Here is a 20702-nt window from a genome sequence, read left to right as displayed (position 1 = left end):
CCCCCTCTAATCCTAACCCCCTTACCCTCTAACTCTCCCCCCTCAAAAAAACAAAAAACATAAAAAAGCAAACAAAACGAAAAAAAAACTTGCTTCCCTCCTCACTTTTAGCTCTAGGATGCAACACCTTTTTGCCGCCCTCCGCTAGAAGGGAGTAGGGAGTAACGAAAGCTTGACATCAAAGTAGCGTTTCGTATGAGATTTGTTTGCCAAAATTTGAGCGTTTTTAAAAAAGCCAAGACTTCGTCAGAGGGGTTTCTTCTTTTCTCCTAAAGCTATCGATCGATTAAAAAGCTCAAAGCAAAGAAATTCAAAACAAAATACAAAAACGGGAAGTTTTAGTTTCTGCACCACAAGCCAAGCACTAGTTCAAACTGGAGATAATAAAAGGAAATCGAATGATCTCACTTCTCAAACCACTGAGCTGCCATTGGTCGGCAGTCTCTTGTTTGGAGACCATTGAGCTGCCATTGGTTGGCTGTTTAATCGTTGCGATTGGTCGGCAGTTTTATCGTTGGAGACCATTGAGAGATATAAAAGGAATTTTTTTTTTGAGCACAACATTAAACGTTAAATCGTTAGATGTTGTTATAAAGGCACCATTAGAATGCGATGTCCTCAAATATTTTCCTCGATATTTTAATAAGTAAACAAAAACAAAACTAAGTCTTGCAACTGGCGAAAACTTTCAATAAGCAAACAAAGCAACAACTTTCCTTTCGAGTTTTTTACATTTTAAACAAAAGACAAACAAAGAAAAAAAAAAAACAAACAAAAACAAAAACAAAAACAAAAAAACAAAACAAAAACAAAACAGAAAAGGGAGAATGAGTGAGTCGACTGATTTCGCTCAACTGTCTTAAACGAGAAGTCATAAACGTTTGCTTGTGCCAGCAAGTTGCAAATTAAGTTGTAAATGAACTGCACCGCAAAAGCTTAACCACAGTTTATTAAGCATATTAAGCCTTTGCTGACATGTTAAGACATTTTAAGCCTTTGCTATTATCATGAGGCTTTTGCTCCACGAGCCAAAAAAGTACGCTAGAGTTGACAAACTGCATCGCGGTCGAAAAGTGTAATTACGCCAACACTTTTATCCGTTTTAAGCATTTCGTTTTCGCACGAACAACAATTAAAGCAGCTCGTTGAGCTTAACGACGTTCGTATTTTTTTTCGAAGCCAAAACTTCGGCTATAAGTAGAATGAAGAGGCACTTCGAAAAACAACAAAGCTGTTCGCAGTCGATAGCAACGAGCGACAACATCTCTGCGAGTCTGGCATCAAGGTAAACAGTTTTTTTTTACATTTTCATTTGTAAGTGCCACTTTTGTGTACATTATGTATTCAAAAATTTCTTGCTGACGCTAGATTTTTCGTTTTCAATGAACAACAGTTGCAACCTCTAGTCGTTTGCTAAAACAGCTTGCTAGGACAACCAAATCAATCATATGTTGTGAAAATTTCTTTTTGTTCAACTGACTAAGGAAGATCGAGCGAACGCTTTTTTTTTTATAACTTGTTTGTATCATATTGCTATTAAGAAAACAGCGTTGTGTATACTAAACGTGACATAATTGGCAATTATCCGTAACTAAAAATAAGATAGAAATTACAAACTTGATACCATATTTTAATTACTCTAACAAAACTAGACGTCATCGCGTGAGAAAATAAATGTTCATAACACATAACCTATTTTTTTGTTTTTTTTTTCTTCTCTTTTTTCCTTTTAATCTCTTTTCTTTCGTCCAAAAAGCGTTTTGATTTTTGCCTCGCCACAAGCGATGAAATCGATAAAAAAACCTGCTCGGACATTCTCAATTCTCAACAACAAAAGCAATCAAAGTTCTAGCTCTCGAGCACGTGCGCCGACAGGTTGATGAAACCGTTCAAATATGCTCGATCGCTAGAATTTAAAGAAAGAAACAAGCCAGAAACAAACCAAAATAAAAAAAACAAAAACAAAAATGGACATCTTTAGAACGCTTAAATTTTATAAAATATTTTCCTCTGCGTTTTTAACCAGCTAAACTGTCGTAAAGTTTTTTCGGTGCAGTTCATTTAAAAAACTTAGTTTTCAACTTTTAAACGTTTTAGACTTCTCGTTTAAGGCAGTCGAAAGAAATGAGTCGACTCACTCTCTCTCTCCCTATTCGGTTTTGTTTTTGTTTATTTGTTTTTGTTTTTTCTTCGTTTGCCTTCGTTTGCCTTTGTTTGCTTTTGGAAAAGTTGTCGCCATGCGAGACTTAGTTTTTTTTTTTTTTTGCTCAAATTGAGCACAAGTGAGTTTCTAGTCTTGAAAGTGTGCAAAGTGTGGGCCAATCTGGTGGCTGGAGTGATGACACGTGAATGCTGGAAATTCCAGACTTTGAGCGGATTCAGCGTACATAGAAAGAAAATGTAGCATTCACGTGGGTCTCTCCTAAGCGTGCCATTGGTCGGTCTGCTGTCCTTAAGTACCCCCCTCCCCCCCCTCAACGTCACGTTTGCTCAACTTTCTCGGTCTTTGGCGCCCAGAGAAAGCTTGAGGAAGGATAAAAAATGGCGAGGTTTCGGTACTGCGTTTTCTGTTTTTCTTATTTGTTTTTGTTTGTTTGCTTGTTTGTTTGTTTGTTTGTTTGTTAATTTTTTTAATTTTTTTTTTTTTGTTTGTTTGTTTCGTTCGTTTGTTTGTTTGTTTGTTTCGTTTGCTTCGTTTGTTTTGTGATGTTTTGTTTTCCCTTCTTGATGGCACAAAACAGAAGCAAACAAGACTTTCGGTTATATTCGGTTATATTCGGTTCAATAAAAGTTTGTTGGTTTCTGCACAACAACAACAACAACCACAACAACAAAAGTCCCTCTGTCCCTCAAAAGCAGTTTCTCCTCTGTCCTAAAGAAGAGCCTCTTTGTAATCGATCTTGTCTGAATGCAGCTCTCCTTTTGCCTACAGGTTTTTATTCCAACCCTTTTGTTGTTGTTAGTGCCATGTTGTTGTTATTGTTATACTCTGTAAAAGCAGTTGTTGCTGTTGTACTTGTTTGTTGTTTCTAAAGACACTGTTGTTGCTGCTGTTAGCGCTGTTAGTAATCACCCACTTGGCTTGTATTTTTGTTTCTTGTTTTTGTTTTTTGTTTTATTTATAAACACTCTCTGAGTAAGTGATGCTGTTGCTGTTGTTGTTGTTACAGTTGCAATGAGTGTTTGTTAATGTTCCCCCACTTGGCTTGTACTTTTGTTTTCTGTTTTGTTTTGTTTTTTTTTTGTTTTTGTTTTTTTTTTCTCAACACTCTCTGAGTAAGTGATGCTGTTGCTGTAGTCGTTGTTATAGTTGCAATGAGTGTTTGTTAATGTTCACCAACTTGGCTTGTTTATAATCTATTTTATTTTATCAACACTCTCTGAGTCAGTGATGGTGTTGCTGTTGCTGTTGTCGTTATTATGCTTGCAATGGGAGTTGTTACTGTTCACCCACTTTGCTTGTTTTGTTTTTATTTCTTTATTTTATCAACACCCTTTGAGCCAGTGATGCTGTTGCTGTTGTTGTTGTTATAGTTGCAATGAGTGTTGTTAATGTTCACCCACTTTGCTTGTGTTTTTGTTTTTGTTTATCAACACCCTTTGTGTCAGTGATGCTGTTGCTGTTGTTCTTATTACAGTTGCAATGAGTGTTTGTTAATGTTCACCAACTTGGCTTGTTTATAATCTATTTTGTTTTATCAACACTCTCTGAGTCAGTGATGCTGATGCTGTTGTTGTTATTGTGCTTGCAATAAGTGTTGCTAATGTTCACCCACTTTGCTTGTTTTGTTTGTGCTTTTGTTTTTGTTTATCAACACCCTTTGAGTCACTGATGCTGTTGCTGTTGGTGTTATTATAGTTGCAATGAGTGTTAATGTTCACCCACTTTGCTTGCTTTGTTTGTTTGTTGCTTTTTTTTTTTATCAACACCCTGCGAGTTAGTGATGCTGTTGCTGCTTTTGTCATTTTACTTGTATTTATAGTTGTTACTGTTCAGCCACTTTGCTTGTTTTTTAATCTGTTTTATTTTATCACCACTCTCTGAGTCAGTGATGATGTTGCTGATGCTGTTGTTGTTATTTTACTTGCAATGATAGCTGTTACTGTTCAGCCACTTTGCTTGTTTTGTTTGTTTGTTTGTTTGTTTTTTTTATCAATATCCTCTGAGTAAGTGATGCTGTTGCTGTTGTTGTTGTTATAGTTGCAATGAGTGTTTGTTAATGTTCCCCCCCTTGGCTTGTACTTCTGTTTTCTGTTTTGTTTTGTTTTTGTTTTTTTTGTTGTTTTTTTTCTCAACACTCTCTGAGTAAGTGATGCTGTTGCTGTAGTCGTTGTTATAGTTGCAATGAGTGTTTGTTAATGTTCACAAACTTGGCATGTTTATAATCTATTTTATTTTATCAACACTCTCTGAGTCAGTGATGCTGATGCTGTTGTTGTTATTATGCTTGCAATAAGTGTTGTTAATGTTCACCCACTCTGCTTGTTTTGTTTGTGCCTTTGTTTTTGTTTATCAACACCCTTTGAGTCACTGATGCTGTTGCTGTTGGTGTTATTATAGTTGCAATGAGTGTTAATGTTCACCCACTTTGCTTGCTTTATTTGTTTGTTGCTTTTTTTTTTATCAACACCCTGCGAGTTAGTGATGCTGTTGCTGCTTTTGTCATTTTACTTGTATTTATAGTTGTTACTGTTTAGCCACTTTGCTTGTTTTTTAATCTGTTTTATTTTATCACCACTCTCTGAGTCAGTGATGATGTTGCTGATGCTGTTGTTGTTATTTTACTTGCAATGATAGCTGTTACTGTTCAGCCACTTTGCTTGTTTTTTTTTTGTTTTTGTTTTGTTTGTTTGTTTGTTTGTTTTTTTATATATCCTCTGAGTTAGTGATGCTGTTGTTGTTATTATGCTTTCAATGAGAGCTGTTACTGTTCACCCACTTTGTTTGTTTATAATCTGTTTTATTTTATCAACACTCTCTGAGTCAGTGATGCTGATGCTGATGCTGTTGTTGTTATTATGCTTGCAGTGAGAGTTGTTACTGTTCACCCACTTTGCTTGCTTATTGTCTATTTTATTTTGTCAACACTCTCTGAGTCAGTGATGCTGATGCTGATGCTGTTGTTGTTATTATGCTTGCAATGAGAGTTGTTACTGTTCACCCAATTTGCTTGTTTTGTTTTTTTATTTGTTTTTTTGTTTGTTTTTGTTTTGCTTGTTTTTTTTTATCAATACCCTCTGAGTCAGTGATGCTGTTGCTGTTGTTGTTGTTGTTGTTATAGTTGCAATGAGTGTTTGTTAATGTTCCCCCACTTGGCTTGTACTTTTGTTTTCTTTTTTGTTATGTCAACACTCTCTGAGTCAGTGATGCTGATGCTGTTGTTATTATGCTTGCAATGAGAGTTGTTACTGTTGTAGTTATGTCTGTCATTTGTCCTTGTTAGCAAGTTCTATTTGCCCTCTCTTGCCTTTTTTCAACACAGTTTCTTTCTTTGAGTCATATGGTTGCGAGATCCTCTCAAACTCCATCTCTTTATTTATTTGTTTCTTTTTTTTTTTTTTTTTTCTCATTCTCCTTCTCATAATAGCAATCACTGCTGCCACCATGCATGTAATGCTAGTTGCTCTCATTCTTTTTCATTTGCTAGTGGAAACTTTGTTTCTTCTTGTTGCTCTCTTTTCTTTCTTTTTTCTCTTTTGCAGAGGATTCGAAAAAACACAGCTCTTCCCTGCAGTTGTAAACATTCCAGGATTCCAGGATGCAGGCAGAAGAAAAACACTCTCACTAACTGTCTTCTTTTTTTTAGCATAAACCGTTGCAAACAAACACCTGAACATGTCTTCTTCACAAGAAAACAACACTGTTGTTGCCCCTTCTCCGAACTCTAAAGCGAAAAAAAAGAAAAGAAGGCAGTCACAAGAACAGAGAGACTTAAAGCTCAAAAACAAAGTCAGGGCCGCATTAGTTGCAGCGTGTGGCTCCGTAAACAGGGTTGTACCTTTCTATGGTACCAAGAAGAGGTACGCTGTTAGCTGTCCGATGCCTTTGTGCAAACATTCCTCCACAAGCATTAAAAGACACTTGACTAAAAAAGATCATTCTTGGACTTTGGATGAAGCTTCCATCTTTTACTCTGCAATGGTCAGGAAGTTTCAGCATGCTCGTCTCGAACGCAAGTCCGGCTGTCCAAAACCTTACCCCTGTTTGCAATGTTGGAAGTATTACGACCGACTGGACATACACTTGAAAGAGACTCATTTCTACGATTCCAAGACGATCAAACAAAAGATTGCAGAGGCAAAGCGATACGACAACGACAAGCTCTATGTCCCTCAATTTATTCGACCTGCCTTCTTTGGTATTAAGCCAGTAGCTGAACAAGCGTCTGCATCAGGCTCTGCATCCTCTGCTCCTGGGCCTTCCTCCTCTTTTTCTTCTCCGGTTCTTTCCTCTGATCCTCTTTTAAGCTTGCCCTCATCAGTTGCTGGTTCGTCCGAGGCTCCTTCTGCAAACCACTGCACCTCTGTAGAAAACAAAGAGCTGAACACCGAATCCGTCCTAGACTCTGATTTTAATTCCTTAAAGCACTTGGTTTCCAACTCCTCCGTCTTGACAGAAGATAAGAGACTCTTGTTTCAGCTGGACAAAGATGCTTTTCACTTTTATTACCAGTCAGCAGATGAGCTCTTCAGAGATTTTGAAAAGTGGCTTGTGGTAGCCAACAACAACACTTTGTCACAAGCAAAGATCTACAAAAATGCAGTTGTTGAAATATTGACATGTTGTGACAGCACGCTGACGCTGCACCCGAACGCTCTCACCAATTCCAACGTTTTGGAGGATAGATACTTTTCCATGCACTTTAAAAACATTCAGCTCAATTCCAAGCTGAGTGAACTTGACCAAACAAAAGCCATGTCTTGTCACACGTTGTACAACCGCCTTGTCTACCTTTGTCTCCTGTTTCGTTTCAGTGAAGCCAGGAATGTCTATTTCGGACTTTCTCATGAGGCCATCCGACGTTTGCGCTGCAAGGTGGAGGAGTTACAAAAAGTGCTGAGGCCCTTTCGTTCTTTGAGGAGGAGCCTTGTGAAAAGCAAAAAATGCATCAACATCATCAATGTCAGTTTGCTGAACGAATATGGCAAGTCTGCATACGTAAGACAGTTAGTGGAATCGATTAGAAAGCCGTCTCTTACACCGACTAGAGACAATGCTGTGTCTCTACGAAACCATCTTCTGCTCTCTGTCACTGTAATTAACAGTTTAAGAAAATCTAACATTGCTCTTTTAAACATTAGAGACTACATGGCTGCTGAGAAGAGTGAGTGTGGATATTGCATTGTGCAAGAGCGCTACAAAACAGCATACAAGTACGGAGCCAAAAACATTCTAGTGCCGAACGACTTGAAAGTGTTGATCGATATTTATTTGCTGAGATACAGAGACCTTCTTGTCAACGACTCTCACTACATGGCTGCAGACACCAAGACTGTTTTGGAGTTGAGCGACTGCTACAGGCCCCTTTTTCCATCGATGAGACCCAACAAAGACGAATGTGTGACACTCGGTGCAACTAGAGTGCCTGTTTACCAGATGGGTTCCTCTGCTATCTCCTCTTGCCTGACGTCCTGCTTCAGAAAAAGCCAAGTAAACATTCCCATGAAGCGTCTTACTCCCACTTGCATTCGCGGTTCGATAGCCACTTACTTTGCCAACAACAGCAAAGAAGATCGCGAGCGGTTTGCTACACTCTACATGAAGCACAGCAGGAACACAATGGATAGCTTTTATGTGTCCCAGTGGAACGCTGCAGAGGAGTTGCGCTTTGCCCTGGGCATCGGACAGTCCTTCGGAGTCATAGAGTCTTTGACTGTTGAAAAGTCTGAGAGACCACCAAAGAAGGAGAAGGATGTGATGGACTGGCTCCAAACTAATGCAGAGGAGTACGGTTTTCATGAGGTTGAGGACATCTTTGAGGAAGATTTAGACTCCGGTTCTGACTCTGAAGAATGTGCTGCTACTTTCAGCTGTACCACAGTGGTTCCGTTTTCTCCAGCTGTAGAAAACAATGTTCCTTTAGAGGATAGCAACGACCATGCCGTAGATTTCTTGTGTGAACCTACCTCAACTCCTGTTTCGTCTGTTCCATCTGAACAAACAATCGCTGGTCCAGTTCTTGAACTATCCCCTGCTCTTGCACAACTAGTTCCTAACGAACAAGCTGTTTGTATGGATGTAGATCAGACTCTAGCTGTTCCTGTTGGCACAGCTTGTTCTCCTCTTGCATTAACATTATTTCCTGATGAACCGGATTTTATTGAACACCATGCAAAACTTTCTCCAGTTTACTTTAATGAGCAAGTGGTTGCCAAACCTGTTTCTGCTTCTCCTTCTCAGCAAGTCGCTTTCTGTCCTTCAAAAGAGGTCTTTTCTGTTCCTCTGACTCCTAGCCTTGTTGCTTTTCAGCAAACATTGGCCAAACCCAGTTTGTTTCTTTCATCTGATCCAGTTTCAGCTGTTCCTGTCCAACAGGCTGGTACTGTTCTTGCAAAGCAGCTCTCACCTTATGCTGTTCAATCTGTTGGTAGCCTATTTAGCCAAAGTCTTGCCTCTACATCCAGAGGTAAATTCTTTTTGATTTTTGATTTTTGATTTTTATGCAAATCTCAACACGCTTTCAAAAAATGAAAATGCCCAAATCAACTCCTTGCCCTATTGTTATTGTTAGAGCTGTAAAAAAAACAAAACAAAACAAAAAAACAACACAGAAGTGTGTATGTATTTGTTGCAGGACTAATTCTGTGATTGCTTAAATGTTTATACAAGTGAATGATACTAAAACTGATTATGTTTTAGAAGTAAAAGATCCAAGAAGAAAAAAAATCAAGTTGGAAATGCCATCTTTCACTCAAGAACTCATCGGTAATGTAAAACCTAATTTATACAAAGATATATAAACACAAACCTCTTCTTGCACAATTTCAGATGGTTAACTGTTAACAAAAACTAGCCATCATTGCTAAGTGCACTTTTAGAAAGTTGTGTCTACCCGATTTCTAATGATGAAGTTAGAAACATCACCGTTAGAAATCATGCACAGCTTGTTATCATCTCTAACACTTAGAAACTGTTGATGGTTTTTATGAATTAGAAAAATGAACATGGTTTTATTTTATTTCAGGATCAACTCAGCCAAGAACAAAGGAAAACAAAGCAGAAGTTAGCCAATGCCATTTAGGTAATCTTTCAAAAACCAGTTATTGCTATCAGTGCAAACAATAAGGTCAACAAAAAAAAAATAAATAAAAAAACAGAATAAATCTTGTCTTACTTCAGAACCAAATGAATATTTGATTTAATCACTTTGTGTTATGACTTGAGTTTGTAAAATTTTAGATGAAATAGTTGAAGAGCTGAATGCTTGCCCTGGCCACAACGAATGGTTCAACACCAGAAGTTTTCCACGATGTGCAGCTTTGGTGTTGGCATACATCTTGCAAGACGTGTTTACAGATGTAAGCTCAAGTTGCTCGTACAAAGATTACCTTGGCATCTTGGCAAATCATAGCAGTGACAAGCTCATTCATGTCTTGCAAAAGTACTCCTACCAAAGCCATATTAAAGACAAAATTAAAAACATGAAGCTAAAAATTCAAAAAGAGGGTAGTTTAGAAAAGTTTGTTCAATATGGCAATATCGTGAAACCATTTATGTAGTTTAGATAAGTTTGTTCAGTTTGGCAATAAAGATGGGCCTTTTGTGTAGTTTGTTTTATCTATGCTTTTGCAAATATTTTTATCTGTTTCGCTAAAGACATAATAAACAAGAAGTTCTGTTAAACTGTTCTCACATTTCTTATTTAAAGATAGTTCAAACTTTTTTTTATCTTTAAAAAAAAAAAAAAGAAGTCGTTTTGTTATTCTGTGAAAACTTTTAATAGAGTTGCATTTAGAATTACTTCTGATGTTTTTAAGAGTTTGTTAAAAAGCAAAATAATATTTCCTGTGATGTTAAACTGCATAAGTGAAATTTAAAAAAGGAAAACTGCTCCAACCATTTTTCGGAAAAAGAAATCAAAAAGTTCCTTATTTTAAAAGATCTAGACATCCATTTCTTCTTCAGCAAAATAGCGAGGCTTTTTTATGAACTCTTACTCTCTATTTTTTCATATCTTTACACAAAGGATTTTGTTTAGATCAATGTAAACATACATAGAAGTATATTATGTTTTTTTTTTTTTTTTTGTTTTTATGCAGTCTAACTTTTGTTTCACTTCTATTTTATTTTACGTTTATCTTGTATTTTATCATGCCTTATTGGTTTTTGCGTTTTGTGATGTCAAGCTGCGTAAGCTAAACTTAAAAGGGGAAAACTACGCTAACTTTTCTTTGAAAAAATATTCAAGAAGTACCTTAAACGAAAGAGAAAGCACACGAATCTTGCCATCCAATTCTTCTTCTGCAAAGTAGCGAGGCTTTTTATGTACTTTTGCTCTCTAATTTATCTCTATTTACGCAAAGGGTTTTATTTCAATGTAAACACGTATAAAAGAATACTTTGTTAAAAATAATGTTAAAGGAGTTGCGTAAAAAAAAACGTCTGAATAAAGTTTCTTTACAAAAAAAACAACTAAGAAACAAGCGCGCCTAAGAAAAACCAGATCGCGATTCACTAAGTCAAAAAACGAAAGAAACAAAGTTTAAAAGGTCTTTCTAGACAACAAATTCTATTTTTGGCAATGCAGTTTTTGTATTTATGCAACCTAACTTTTGTTTGACTTCTATTTTATTTTACGTTTACCTTGTATTTTATCTTGCCTTTTTGTGTTTTGTGATGTCAAGCTACATAATCTAAACTTAAAAGAAGGAAACTAGGCTAACTTTTCTAGTAGAATATTATGTTGTTGGTTTTGTATGCAGCCTAACTTTAGTTTCATCTATATTTTATTTTGCGTTTATCTTATATTTTATCTTGTCTTTTTGAGTTTTGTATTTTGTGATGTCAAGCTACATAATTTAAACTTAAAAGAAGAAAACTAGGCTAACTTTTCTTTGAAAAATTGTTCAAAAACTACCTTACACCGATAGAGATAGCTCACGAATTTAAAAAGTTGCATCTATTCATCTTCTTCTTCAGCAAAGTAAAGCTTTTTATGCACTTTTACTCTCTAACTTACCTATATTTGCGTAAAGGATTTTATTTAATTCAATTTAAACATAACTAGTAGAATATTATGTTGTTGGTTTTGTATGCAGCCTAACTTTAGTTTCATCTATATTTTATTTTGCGTTTATCTTATATTTTATCTTGTCTTTTTGAGTTTTATATTTTGTGATGTCAAGCTACATAAGCTAAACTTTAAAGAGGAAATTTACGCTAACCTGTCTTTGAAAAACTATTCAAAAACTACCTTTAACAAAGTAGCGAGGCTTTTTATGCGCTTTTACTCTCTAACATACCTATTTTTGCGCAAAGGATTTTATTTAATTCAATTTAAACATGCCTAGTAGATTATTATGTTGTTGGTTTTTTATGCAGCCTAACTTTAGCTACATCTATTTTTCATTTTACGTTTGTCTTATATTTTATTTTATCTTTTTGTGTTCTGTGATGTCAAGCTACATAAGCTAATGTTAAAAGAGGAAAGCTGCGCTAACCTTTCTTTGAAAAACTATTCGAAATCTATTTTTGAGATAATCTAGATTTAAAAGAGGAACACTACGCTAATTTTGCTTTGAAAAAACTCTCGAAAACTAACTTATTCGATAGAGATAGCACACAAATTTAAAAAATTGTATCTACTCATCCACTTCTTCTACAGCAAAGTACTGAGGCTTTTTATGCACTTTTATTCTCTAACATACCTATATTTGCGCAAAGGATTTTATTTAACTCAATGTAAACATACATAGAAGAGTATTGTTACCCGTTTGTTTTATGCAGCCTAACTTTAGTTTCATCTATACATTATATTGCGTTTACCTTATATTTTATCTTGCCTTTGTTAGTTTTGTGTTTTGTTATGTCAAGCTTCATAATCTAATCTTAAAAGGGGAAAACTGCGCTAACTTTTCTTTGAAAAAGTACTCAAAAAGGACCTAAATCGATATAGATAGCTCACAATTTTAAAAAGTTGCATATAGTCATCTTCTTCTTCAGCAAAGTATCGAGGCTTTTTATGGATTTTTACTCTAACTTTCCTATATTTGCGCAAAGGACATTATTTAATTCAACTTAAACATGCCTAGTAGATTATTATGTTGTTGGTTTTTTATGCAGTCTAAACTTTGTTACATCTATATTTTACGATTAACTTATATTTTATCTTGCCTTTTTGAGCTTTGTGTTCTGTGATGTCAAGCTACATAGTCTAAACATAAAAGAGGAAAACTACGCTAAACTTGCTTTGAAAAACTATTCAAAAACTACCTTTAACAAAGTAGCGAGGCTTTTCATGCACTTTTACTCTCTAACATACCTACATTTGCGCAAAGGATTTTATTTAATTCAATTTAAACATGCCTAGTAGATTATTATGTTGTTGGTTTTTTATGCAGCCTAACTTTAGTTTCATCTATATTATGTTTTAGGTTTATCATATATTTTATCTTTTCTTTTTGAGTTTTGAGTTTTGTGATGCCAAGCAACTTAAGCTAAACTTAAAAGTGGAATGCTACGCTAACCTTTCTTTGAAAATCTATTCATAAACTACCCTAGACAAAAGCTAGATTTAAAAGAGGAAAACTACACTATTTTTACTTTGAAAAAACTTTCGAAAACTACCTTAATCGATAGAGATAGCACACGATTTTAAAAAATTGCATATAGTCATCCACTACTTCTGCAGCAAAGTAGCGAGGCTCTTTATGCACTTTTTCTCACTAGTTTGCTTATATTTACGCAAAGGAATTCATTTAATTCAATCCAAACATATATAGAAGATTATTATGTTACGATTTTTTTTTTCTTTTATGCAGCCTAACATTTATTTCACCTACATTTTATTTTACGATTAACTTTTATATTACCTTTCCTTTTAGTGTTTTGTGTTTTGTGATGTCAAGCTACATAAGCCAAACTTTAAAGAGGAAAACTACGCTAAGCTTTCTTTGAAAAACTATTCAAAAACTACCTTAAACAAAGTAGCGAGGCTTTTTATGCACTTTTACTCTCTAACATACCTACATTTGTGCATAGGGTTTTATTAGATTCTAGTAGGTTATTACGTTGTTGTTTTTTTATGCAGTCTAACTTTAGCTTCATCTATATTTTATTTTACGTTTATCTTATATTTTATTTTGTCTTTTTGAATTTTGTGTTTTGTGATGTCAAGCTACATAAGCTAAACTTAAAAGAGGAAAGCTACGCTAACCTTTCTTTGAAAAGCTGTTCAAAAACTACCTTAGACATAATCTAGATTTAAAAGAGAAAGACTACGCTATTTTTGCTTTGAAAAATCTTTCGAAAACTACCTTAATCGATAGAGATAGCACAGGATTTTAAAAAGTTGTATCTAGTCATCCACTTCTTTCACAGCAAAGTAGCGAGGCTTTCTATGCGCTTTTACTCTCTAACATACCTATTTTTGCGCAAAGGATTTTATTTAATTCAATTTAAACATGCCTAGTAGATTATTATGTTGTTGGTTTTTTATGCTGCCTAACTTTAGCTACATCTATTTTTCATTTTACGTTTGTCTTATATTTTATTTTATCTTTTTGTGTTCTGTGATGTCAAGCTACATAAGCTAATGTTAAAAGAGGAAAGCTGCGCTAACCTTTCTTTGAAAAACTATTCGAAATCTATTTTTGAGATAATCTAGATTTAAAAGAGGAACACTACGCTAATTTTGCTTTGAAAAAACTCTCGAAAACTACCTTATTCAATAGAGATAGCACACAAATTTAAAAAATTGTATCTACTCATCCACTTCTTCTTTTTATGGATTTTTACTCTCTTATTTACCCAAATTTGCGCAAAGGACTTTACTTAATTCAACTTAAACATGTCTAGTAGATTATTAAGTTGTTTGTTTTTTATGCAGCCTAACTTTAGTTTCATTTATATTTTATTTTACGTTTATCTGATACTTTATCTTGTCTTTTTGTGTGTTGTTTTGTCAAGCTACATAAGCTAAACTTAAAAGTGGAAAAGTACGCTAACCTTTCTTTGAAAATCTATTCAAAAACTGCCTTAGACATAAGCTAGATTTAAAAGAGGAAGACTACGCTATTTATGCTTTTAAAAAACTTTCGAAAAATACCTTAATCCATTGAGGTAGTGCACGAATTTACAAAGTTGTATCTAGTCATCCACTTCTTCTATAGCAAAGTAGCGAGGCTTTTTATGCACTTTTGCGTTCTAATTTATCTCTGTTTACGCATATGGTTTTTGTTTATTTCTATGTAATGATATACAAAAGAGTATTTTGTTAAAGATTATGCTGCAGGAGCTGCGTAAAAAAACTCTGGCGACCTTTCCTTAAGAAAAAAGCAACTGAAAGACATGTGCGCCTTAGAAAATTCAAATCGCGATTCACCAAATTAAAAGACGAAAAGAACGACCTTTAAAAGCTCTCACTAGACATTTGTGTTTATGATAGGCAATGCAGTTTTTGATTTTATGCAGCCTAACATTTGTTTCATCTATATCTTATTTTACGTTTATCTTATACTTTATCTTGCCTTTTTGAGTTTAGTATTTTGTGATGTCATGCTAAATAAACTATACTTTGCTAATTTTTATTTGAAAAAATATTCAAAAACTACCTGAATTATAAGCTAGATCTAAAGGAGGAAAACTACGCTAACTTTTCTTTAAAAAAAATATTTAAAAACTACCTTAAACATAAGCTATATCCAAAAGAGGAAAACTATGCTAACTTTTCTTTAAAAAAATATTTAAAAACTACCTTAAACATAAGCTAGATCTAAAAGAGGAAAACTACGCTAACTTTTCTTTGAAAAAATACTCAAAAACTACCTTAAACATAAGCTAGATCTAAAAGAGGAAAACTACGCTAACTTTTCTTTGAAAAAATACTCAAAAACTACCTTAAACATAAGCTAGATCTAAAAGAGGAAAACTACGCTAACAATTCTTTGAAAAAATATTCGAAAACTACCTTTAAACATGATTTAGATTTAATAGATGAAAACTACGCTAACATTTCTTTGAAAAAACATTCAAAAACTACCTTTAAACATGATTTAAATTTAATAGATGAAAACTACGCTAACATTTCTTTGAAAAAACATTCAAAAACTACCTTTAAACATGATTTAAATTTAAAAAAGGAAAACTACGCTAACATTTCTTTGAAAAAATATTCAAAAAGTACCTTAATCGAAAGAGATAGCACACGAAATTAAAAAGTTGCATTTAGTCATCCGTTTCTTCTTCATCAAAGTAGCGAGGCGTTTATGCACTTTTTATTCTCTAAGTTATCTCTACTTACGCAAATGGCTTTTGTTTATTTCAATGTAAAACTTTTCAAAAGAGTATTTTGTTAAAGATTATGCTGCAGGGGCTGTGTAAGAAAACTCTGGTGACCTTTCTTTAAGAAAAAGCAACTAAAGTAGATGTGCGCCTAAGAAAATCCAAATTGCGATTCACTAAATTAAAAGACATATACAACAAACTTTAAAAGTGAAACTATTTTTACAAGCGTATTTGGTAAAGATGAAATGTTCTTATGACATTTTAACGTTACGAAAGGGATTTTCTTCTGTTCAAATATTTATTACAATTTAAAGTGTTAAATAATGTTACAGAAACGACCTAAAACGCCTGTTGTATTAATTTAAACGAACAAAATAGATAAAAAAAAAGAAAAACTATCATTAAAAAAAAAAAAGTAAAAAAAGAAAAGAAATAGAAGTTGAGGAAAAATAAAAATAAGAACTTCTAACAAAGAGCTCTTCTTTTTATTTTTCAGATTTTAGATGCTTAATTCCTTGAATGAAAAGTTGAACTGATGACTCACTACTAAGGTTGTTCCTAGCCTTCCGTTCTCAAACTAGGCCATTCTGAGAGGCTGTTTGATTAAGTACCGTTGATAGTAGTATCGCACGTAAGAGACTTCTAAAACTCTGATTATTATTAATTCCTGGAATGAAGAGATGACTTCATACTCACTAACGAGGTTGTTCTTAGCCATCCGTTCTTAAACTAAGCAAAACAGTGAAGTTGTTTGATTAAGTATCACAGTTTGCTGATTTGCACATGCACCATTGCCGAAACTGTGATGCTTGGTTCCTTGATTGGATTGAAGAAGCTCATCACCATGCATTTTACAAGCTGTCCGTTGTTATGTTTTGCAATTCAGTGGTTCTGTTTTGCAATTCATTTTCTGTTTGTTTAAGTATCATCGATGGTGGTGTCGTGCATGCAAACTTTCCGAAACTCTGATGCTTGTTTTTCTTGAATGGAGAGATGAGCTTATACTTTAGGTGACTTTTAAAACTGCAGTAATTAGTGCCTCGAATGGAAAAACGAACTCATTCATTACAGACCAAGGTTGTTCCTGGCCATCCGTTAACATATTAGGCAACAGTACAGCGAAGCTGTTTGTTTTACAAGCTTTTGTCGTTTCGAGAAATCACTACATTAAGCATTCGATGGTGATACACGACTGATGGCCAGGTTCTGATTTTCGAATGAAAAGAAGAGTCGCATCCGACCACCGGTCGGCTTTCGACGCAAAACAGCTGTACACACTCGTCCAACGATCCAGTGACTAACTGTTGCAACGAGAAAGTTAGCTTTATTTGTCGTGCAGATTGTCCGCTTTGACGTAAAATGCTAGAAATTTGCTGAACGCTCGGTTTGCGCCGCCCAAGAGTCATTCTGTTTCTGCGTTGCCAGCGTCTGTCGGCTAAATACAACTGTAGACTCCGCGCAAGCTTTTTCACCGCAAAAGTTGTACAGAGCCACACCGAAGGCTAAAATCGACTTTAAGGTCGAAGGTTAAAATCGACCCTAGAGGTTTGAAAACGACGTCACGAAATTTTCAAGACATCATCGAAGAAAATTACGGCGGCCAGATGCAACTCTTAGTACTAACTCTACTAATCTTAGTACGTTAAGCATTCCAGTCGAGAGATCAGACGTTTTTTCGTCACCTAAGAGACCGGCCGATGCGTTTGCGACGCTGCGGAAAGAAAGAAGATGGCAAACCACAGGGTTGTTACCGTAACAAACCTCCGTGAGTACCTCCATCTCGAGTGGCTTTTGAAGAAACGTTCGTTTTAAACTCAAAGGGATGGTTGTTAAAGCTCACAAACGCCTGGTTAACGATTTTCTAACGGCAGACACCGTGTTTACAATGGATACAGACCGATTAACTGAGCCCAAAGCGCAAGATCTATCAGAAAACTCCTCTAGGTCGATGCAACGAGACGACTAGACACGTGCGTCTAAAGGCATTTTACAATTGAAGGACGCCCCTCGTGGGCCCTTTAACCCTAACCCTAACCCTAACCCTAACCCTAACCCTAACCCTAACCCTAACCCTAACCCTAACCCTAACCCTAACCCTAACCCTAACCCTAACCCTAACCCTAACCCTAACCCAACCCTAACCCTAACCCTAACCCTAACCCTAACCCTAACCCTAACCCTAACCCTAACCCTAACCCTAACCCTAAACTACCTTAAACTAAGTAGCGAGGCTTTTTATGCGCTTTTACTCTCTAACATACCTATTTTTGCGCAAAGGATTTTATTTAATTCAATTTAAACATGCCTAGTAGATTATTATGGTGTTGGTTTTTTATACAGCCTAACTTTAGCTACATCTATTTTTCATTTTACGTTTGTCTTATATTTTATTTTATCTTTTTGTGTTCTGTGATGTCAAGCTACATAAGCTAAACTTTAAAGAGGAAAACTACGCTAACCTTTCTTTGAAAAACAATTCAAAAACTACCTTAAACAAAGTAGCGAGGCTTTTTATGCGCTTTTACTCTCTAACATACCTATTTTTGCGAAAAGGATTTTATTTAATTCAATTTAAACATGCCTAGTAGATTATTATGTTGTTGGTTTTTTATGCAGCCTAACTTTAGCTACATCTATTTTTCATTTTACGTTTGTCTTATATTTTTTTTTATCTTTTTGTGTTCTGTGATGTCAAGCTACATAAGCTAATGTTAAAAGAGGAAAGCTGCGCTAACCTTTCTTTGAAAAACTATTCGAAATCTATTTTTGAGATAATCTAGATTTAAAAGAGGAACACTACGCTAATTTTGCTTTGAAAAAACTCTCGAAAACTACCTTATTCAATAGAGATAGCACACAAATTTAAAAAATTGTATCTACTCATCCACTTCTTCTTTTTATGGATTTTTACTCTCTTATTTACCCAAATTTGCGCAAAGGACTTTACTTAATTCAACTTAAACATGTCTAGTAGATTATTAAGTTGTTTGTTTTTTATGCAGCCTAACTTTAGTTTCATTTATATTTTATTTTACGTTTATCTGATATTTTATCTTGTCTTTTTGTGTGTTGTTTTGTCAAGCTACATAAGCTAAACTTAAAAGTGGAAAAGTACGCTAACCTTTCTTTGAAAATCTATTCAAAAACTGCCTTAGACATAAGCTAGATTTAAAAGAGGAAGACTACGCTATTTATGCTTTTAAAAAACTTTCGAAAAATACCTTAATCCATTGAGGTAGTGCACGAATTTACAAAGTTGTATCTAGTCATCCACTTCTTCTATAGCAAAGTAGCGAGGCTTTTTATGCACTTTTGCGTTCTAATTTATCTCTGTTTACGCATATGGTTTTTGTTTATTTCTATGTAATGATATACAAAAGAGTATTTTGTTAAAGATTATGCTGCAGGAGCTGCGTAAAAAAACTCTGGCGACCTTTCCTTAAGAAAAAAGCTACTGAGAGACATGTGCGCCTTAGAAAATTCAAATCGCGATTCACCAAAAATAAAAGACGAAAAGAACGAACTTTAAAAGCTCTCACTAGACATTTGTGTTTATGATAGGCAATGCAGTTTTTGATTTTATGCAGCCTAACATTTGTTTCATCTATATCTTATTTTACGTTTATCTTATACTTTATCTTGCCTTTTTGAGTTTAGTATTTTGTGATGTCATGCTAAATAAACTATACTTTGCTAATTTTTATTTGAAAAAATATTCAAAAACTATCTGAATTATAAGCTAGATCTAAAGGAGGAAAACTACGCTAACTTTTCTTTGAAAAAATACTCAAAAACTACCTTAAACATAAGCTAGATCTAAAAGAGGAAAACTACGCTAACTTTTCTTTGAAAAAATACTCAAAAACTACCTTAAACATAAGCTAAATCTAAAAGAGGAAAACTACGCTAACTTTTCTGTGAAAAAATATTCGAAAACTACCTTTAAACATGATTTAGATTTAATAGATGAAAACTACGCTAACATTTCTTTGAAAAAACATTCAAAAACTACCTTTAAACATGATTTAAATTTAAAAAAGGAAAACTACGCTAACATTTCTTTGAAAAAACATTCAAAAACTACCTTTAAACATGATTTAAATTTAAAAAAGGAAAACTACGCTAACATTTCTTTGAAAAAATATTCAAAAAGTACCTTAATCGAAAGAGATAGCACACGAAATTAAAAAGTTGCATCTAGTCATCCGTTTCTTCTTCATCAAAGTAGCGAGGCGTTTATGCACTTTTTATTCTCTAATTTATCTCTATTTACGCAAATGGCTTTTGTTTATTTCAATGTAAAACTTTTCAAAAGAGTATTTTGTTAAAGATTATGCTGCAGGAGCTGTGTAAGAGAACTCTGGTGACCTTTCTTTAAGAAAAAGCAACTAAAGTAGATGTGCGCCTAAAAAAATCCAAATTGCGATTCACTAAATTAAAAGACATATACAACAAACATTAAAAGTGAAACTATTCTTACAAGCGTATTTGGTAAAGATGAAATGTTCTTATGACATTTTAACGTTACGAAAAGGATTTTCTTCTGTTCAAATATTTATTACAATTAAAAGTGTTAAATAATGTTACAGAAACGACCTAAAACGCCTGTTATATTAATTTAAACGAACAAAATAGATAAAAAAAAAAAGAAAAACTATCATTAAAAAAAAAAAAGAAAAAAAGAAAAGAAATAGAAGTTGAGGAAAAATAAAAATAAGAACTTCTAACAAAGAGCTCTTCTTTTTATTTTTCAGATTTTAGATGCTTAATTCCTTGAATGAAAAGTTGAACTGATGACCCACTACTAAGGTTGTTCCTAGCCTTCCGTTCTCAAACTAGGCCATTCTGAGAGGCTGTTTGATTAAGTACCGTTGATTAGTAGTATCGCACGTAAGAGACTTCTAAAACTCTGATTATTAATTCCTTGAATAAAGAGATGACTTCATACTCACTAACGAGGTTGTTCTTAGCCATCCGTTCTCAAACTAAGCAAAACAGTGAAGTTGTTTGATTAAGTATCACAGTTTGCTGATTTGCACATGCACCATTGCCGAAACTGTGATGCTTGGTTCCTTGATTGGATTGAAGAAGCTCATCACCATGCTTTTTACAAGCTGTCCGTTGTTATGTTTTGCAATTCAGTGGTTCTGTTTTGCAATTCATTTTCTGTTTGTTTAAGTATCATCGATGGTGGTGTCGTGCATGCAAACTTTCCGAAACTCTGATGCTTGTTTTTCTTGAATGGAGAGATGAGCTT

The 20702-nt window shown here is 34.4% G+C and overlaps 1 protein-coding gene and 2 long non-coding RNA genes across 3 annotated transcripts; 1 reads left to right on the top strand and 2 right to left on the bottom strand.

The window, feature by feature from the left end:
- Positions 1–2482: 2482 nt before the first annotated feature.
- On the top strand, positions 2483–9766 carry LOC149893622 (uncharacterized). The gene is made up of 5 exons (XM_090091550.1): positions 2483–2555; positions 5808–8627; positions 8861–8926; positions 9186–9242; positions 9401–9766. Exons 2-5 carry the CDS (start codon positions 5837–5839, stop codon positions 9718–9720), a joined length of 3234 nt encoding a protein of 1077 aa, XP_089947676.1. The 5' UTR covers positions 2483–2555; positions 5808–5836; the 3' UTR covers positions 9721–9766.
- On the bottom strand, positions 2506–10667 carry LOC149893621 (uncharacterized). Its single transcript, XR_016453866.1, has 2 exons — positions 10416–10667; positions 2506–9608 (listed from the first exon to the last, which is right to left on the bottom strand). It is a non-coding gene; the product is annotated as an uncharacterized LOC149893621 (long non-coding RNA).
- An 895-nt stretch (positions 10668–11562) lies between these two features.
- LOC149893620 (uncharacterized) lies at positions 11563–19706 on the bottom strand. Its single transcript, XR_016453873.1, has 2 exons — positions 19280–19706; positions 11563–15094 (listed from the first exon to the last, which is right to left on the bottom strand). It is a non-coding gene; the product is annotated as an uncharacterized LOC149893620 (long non-coding RNA).
- Positions 19707–20702: the final 996 nt, after the last annotated feature.

This window comes from Hydra viridissima, unplaced genomic scaffold, assembly GCF_058129835.1.
Source record: "Hydra viridissima isolate aposymbiotic clone 2 unplaced genomic scaffold, HvirCarnegie_v1 scaffold_1, whole genome shotgun sequence".
NCBI lineage: Eukaryota > Metazoa > Cnidaria > Hydrozoa > Anthoathecata > Hydridae > Hydra > Hydra viridissima.
This window is presented reverse-complemented; position numbering and strand designations above follow the sequence as displayed.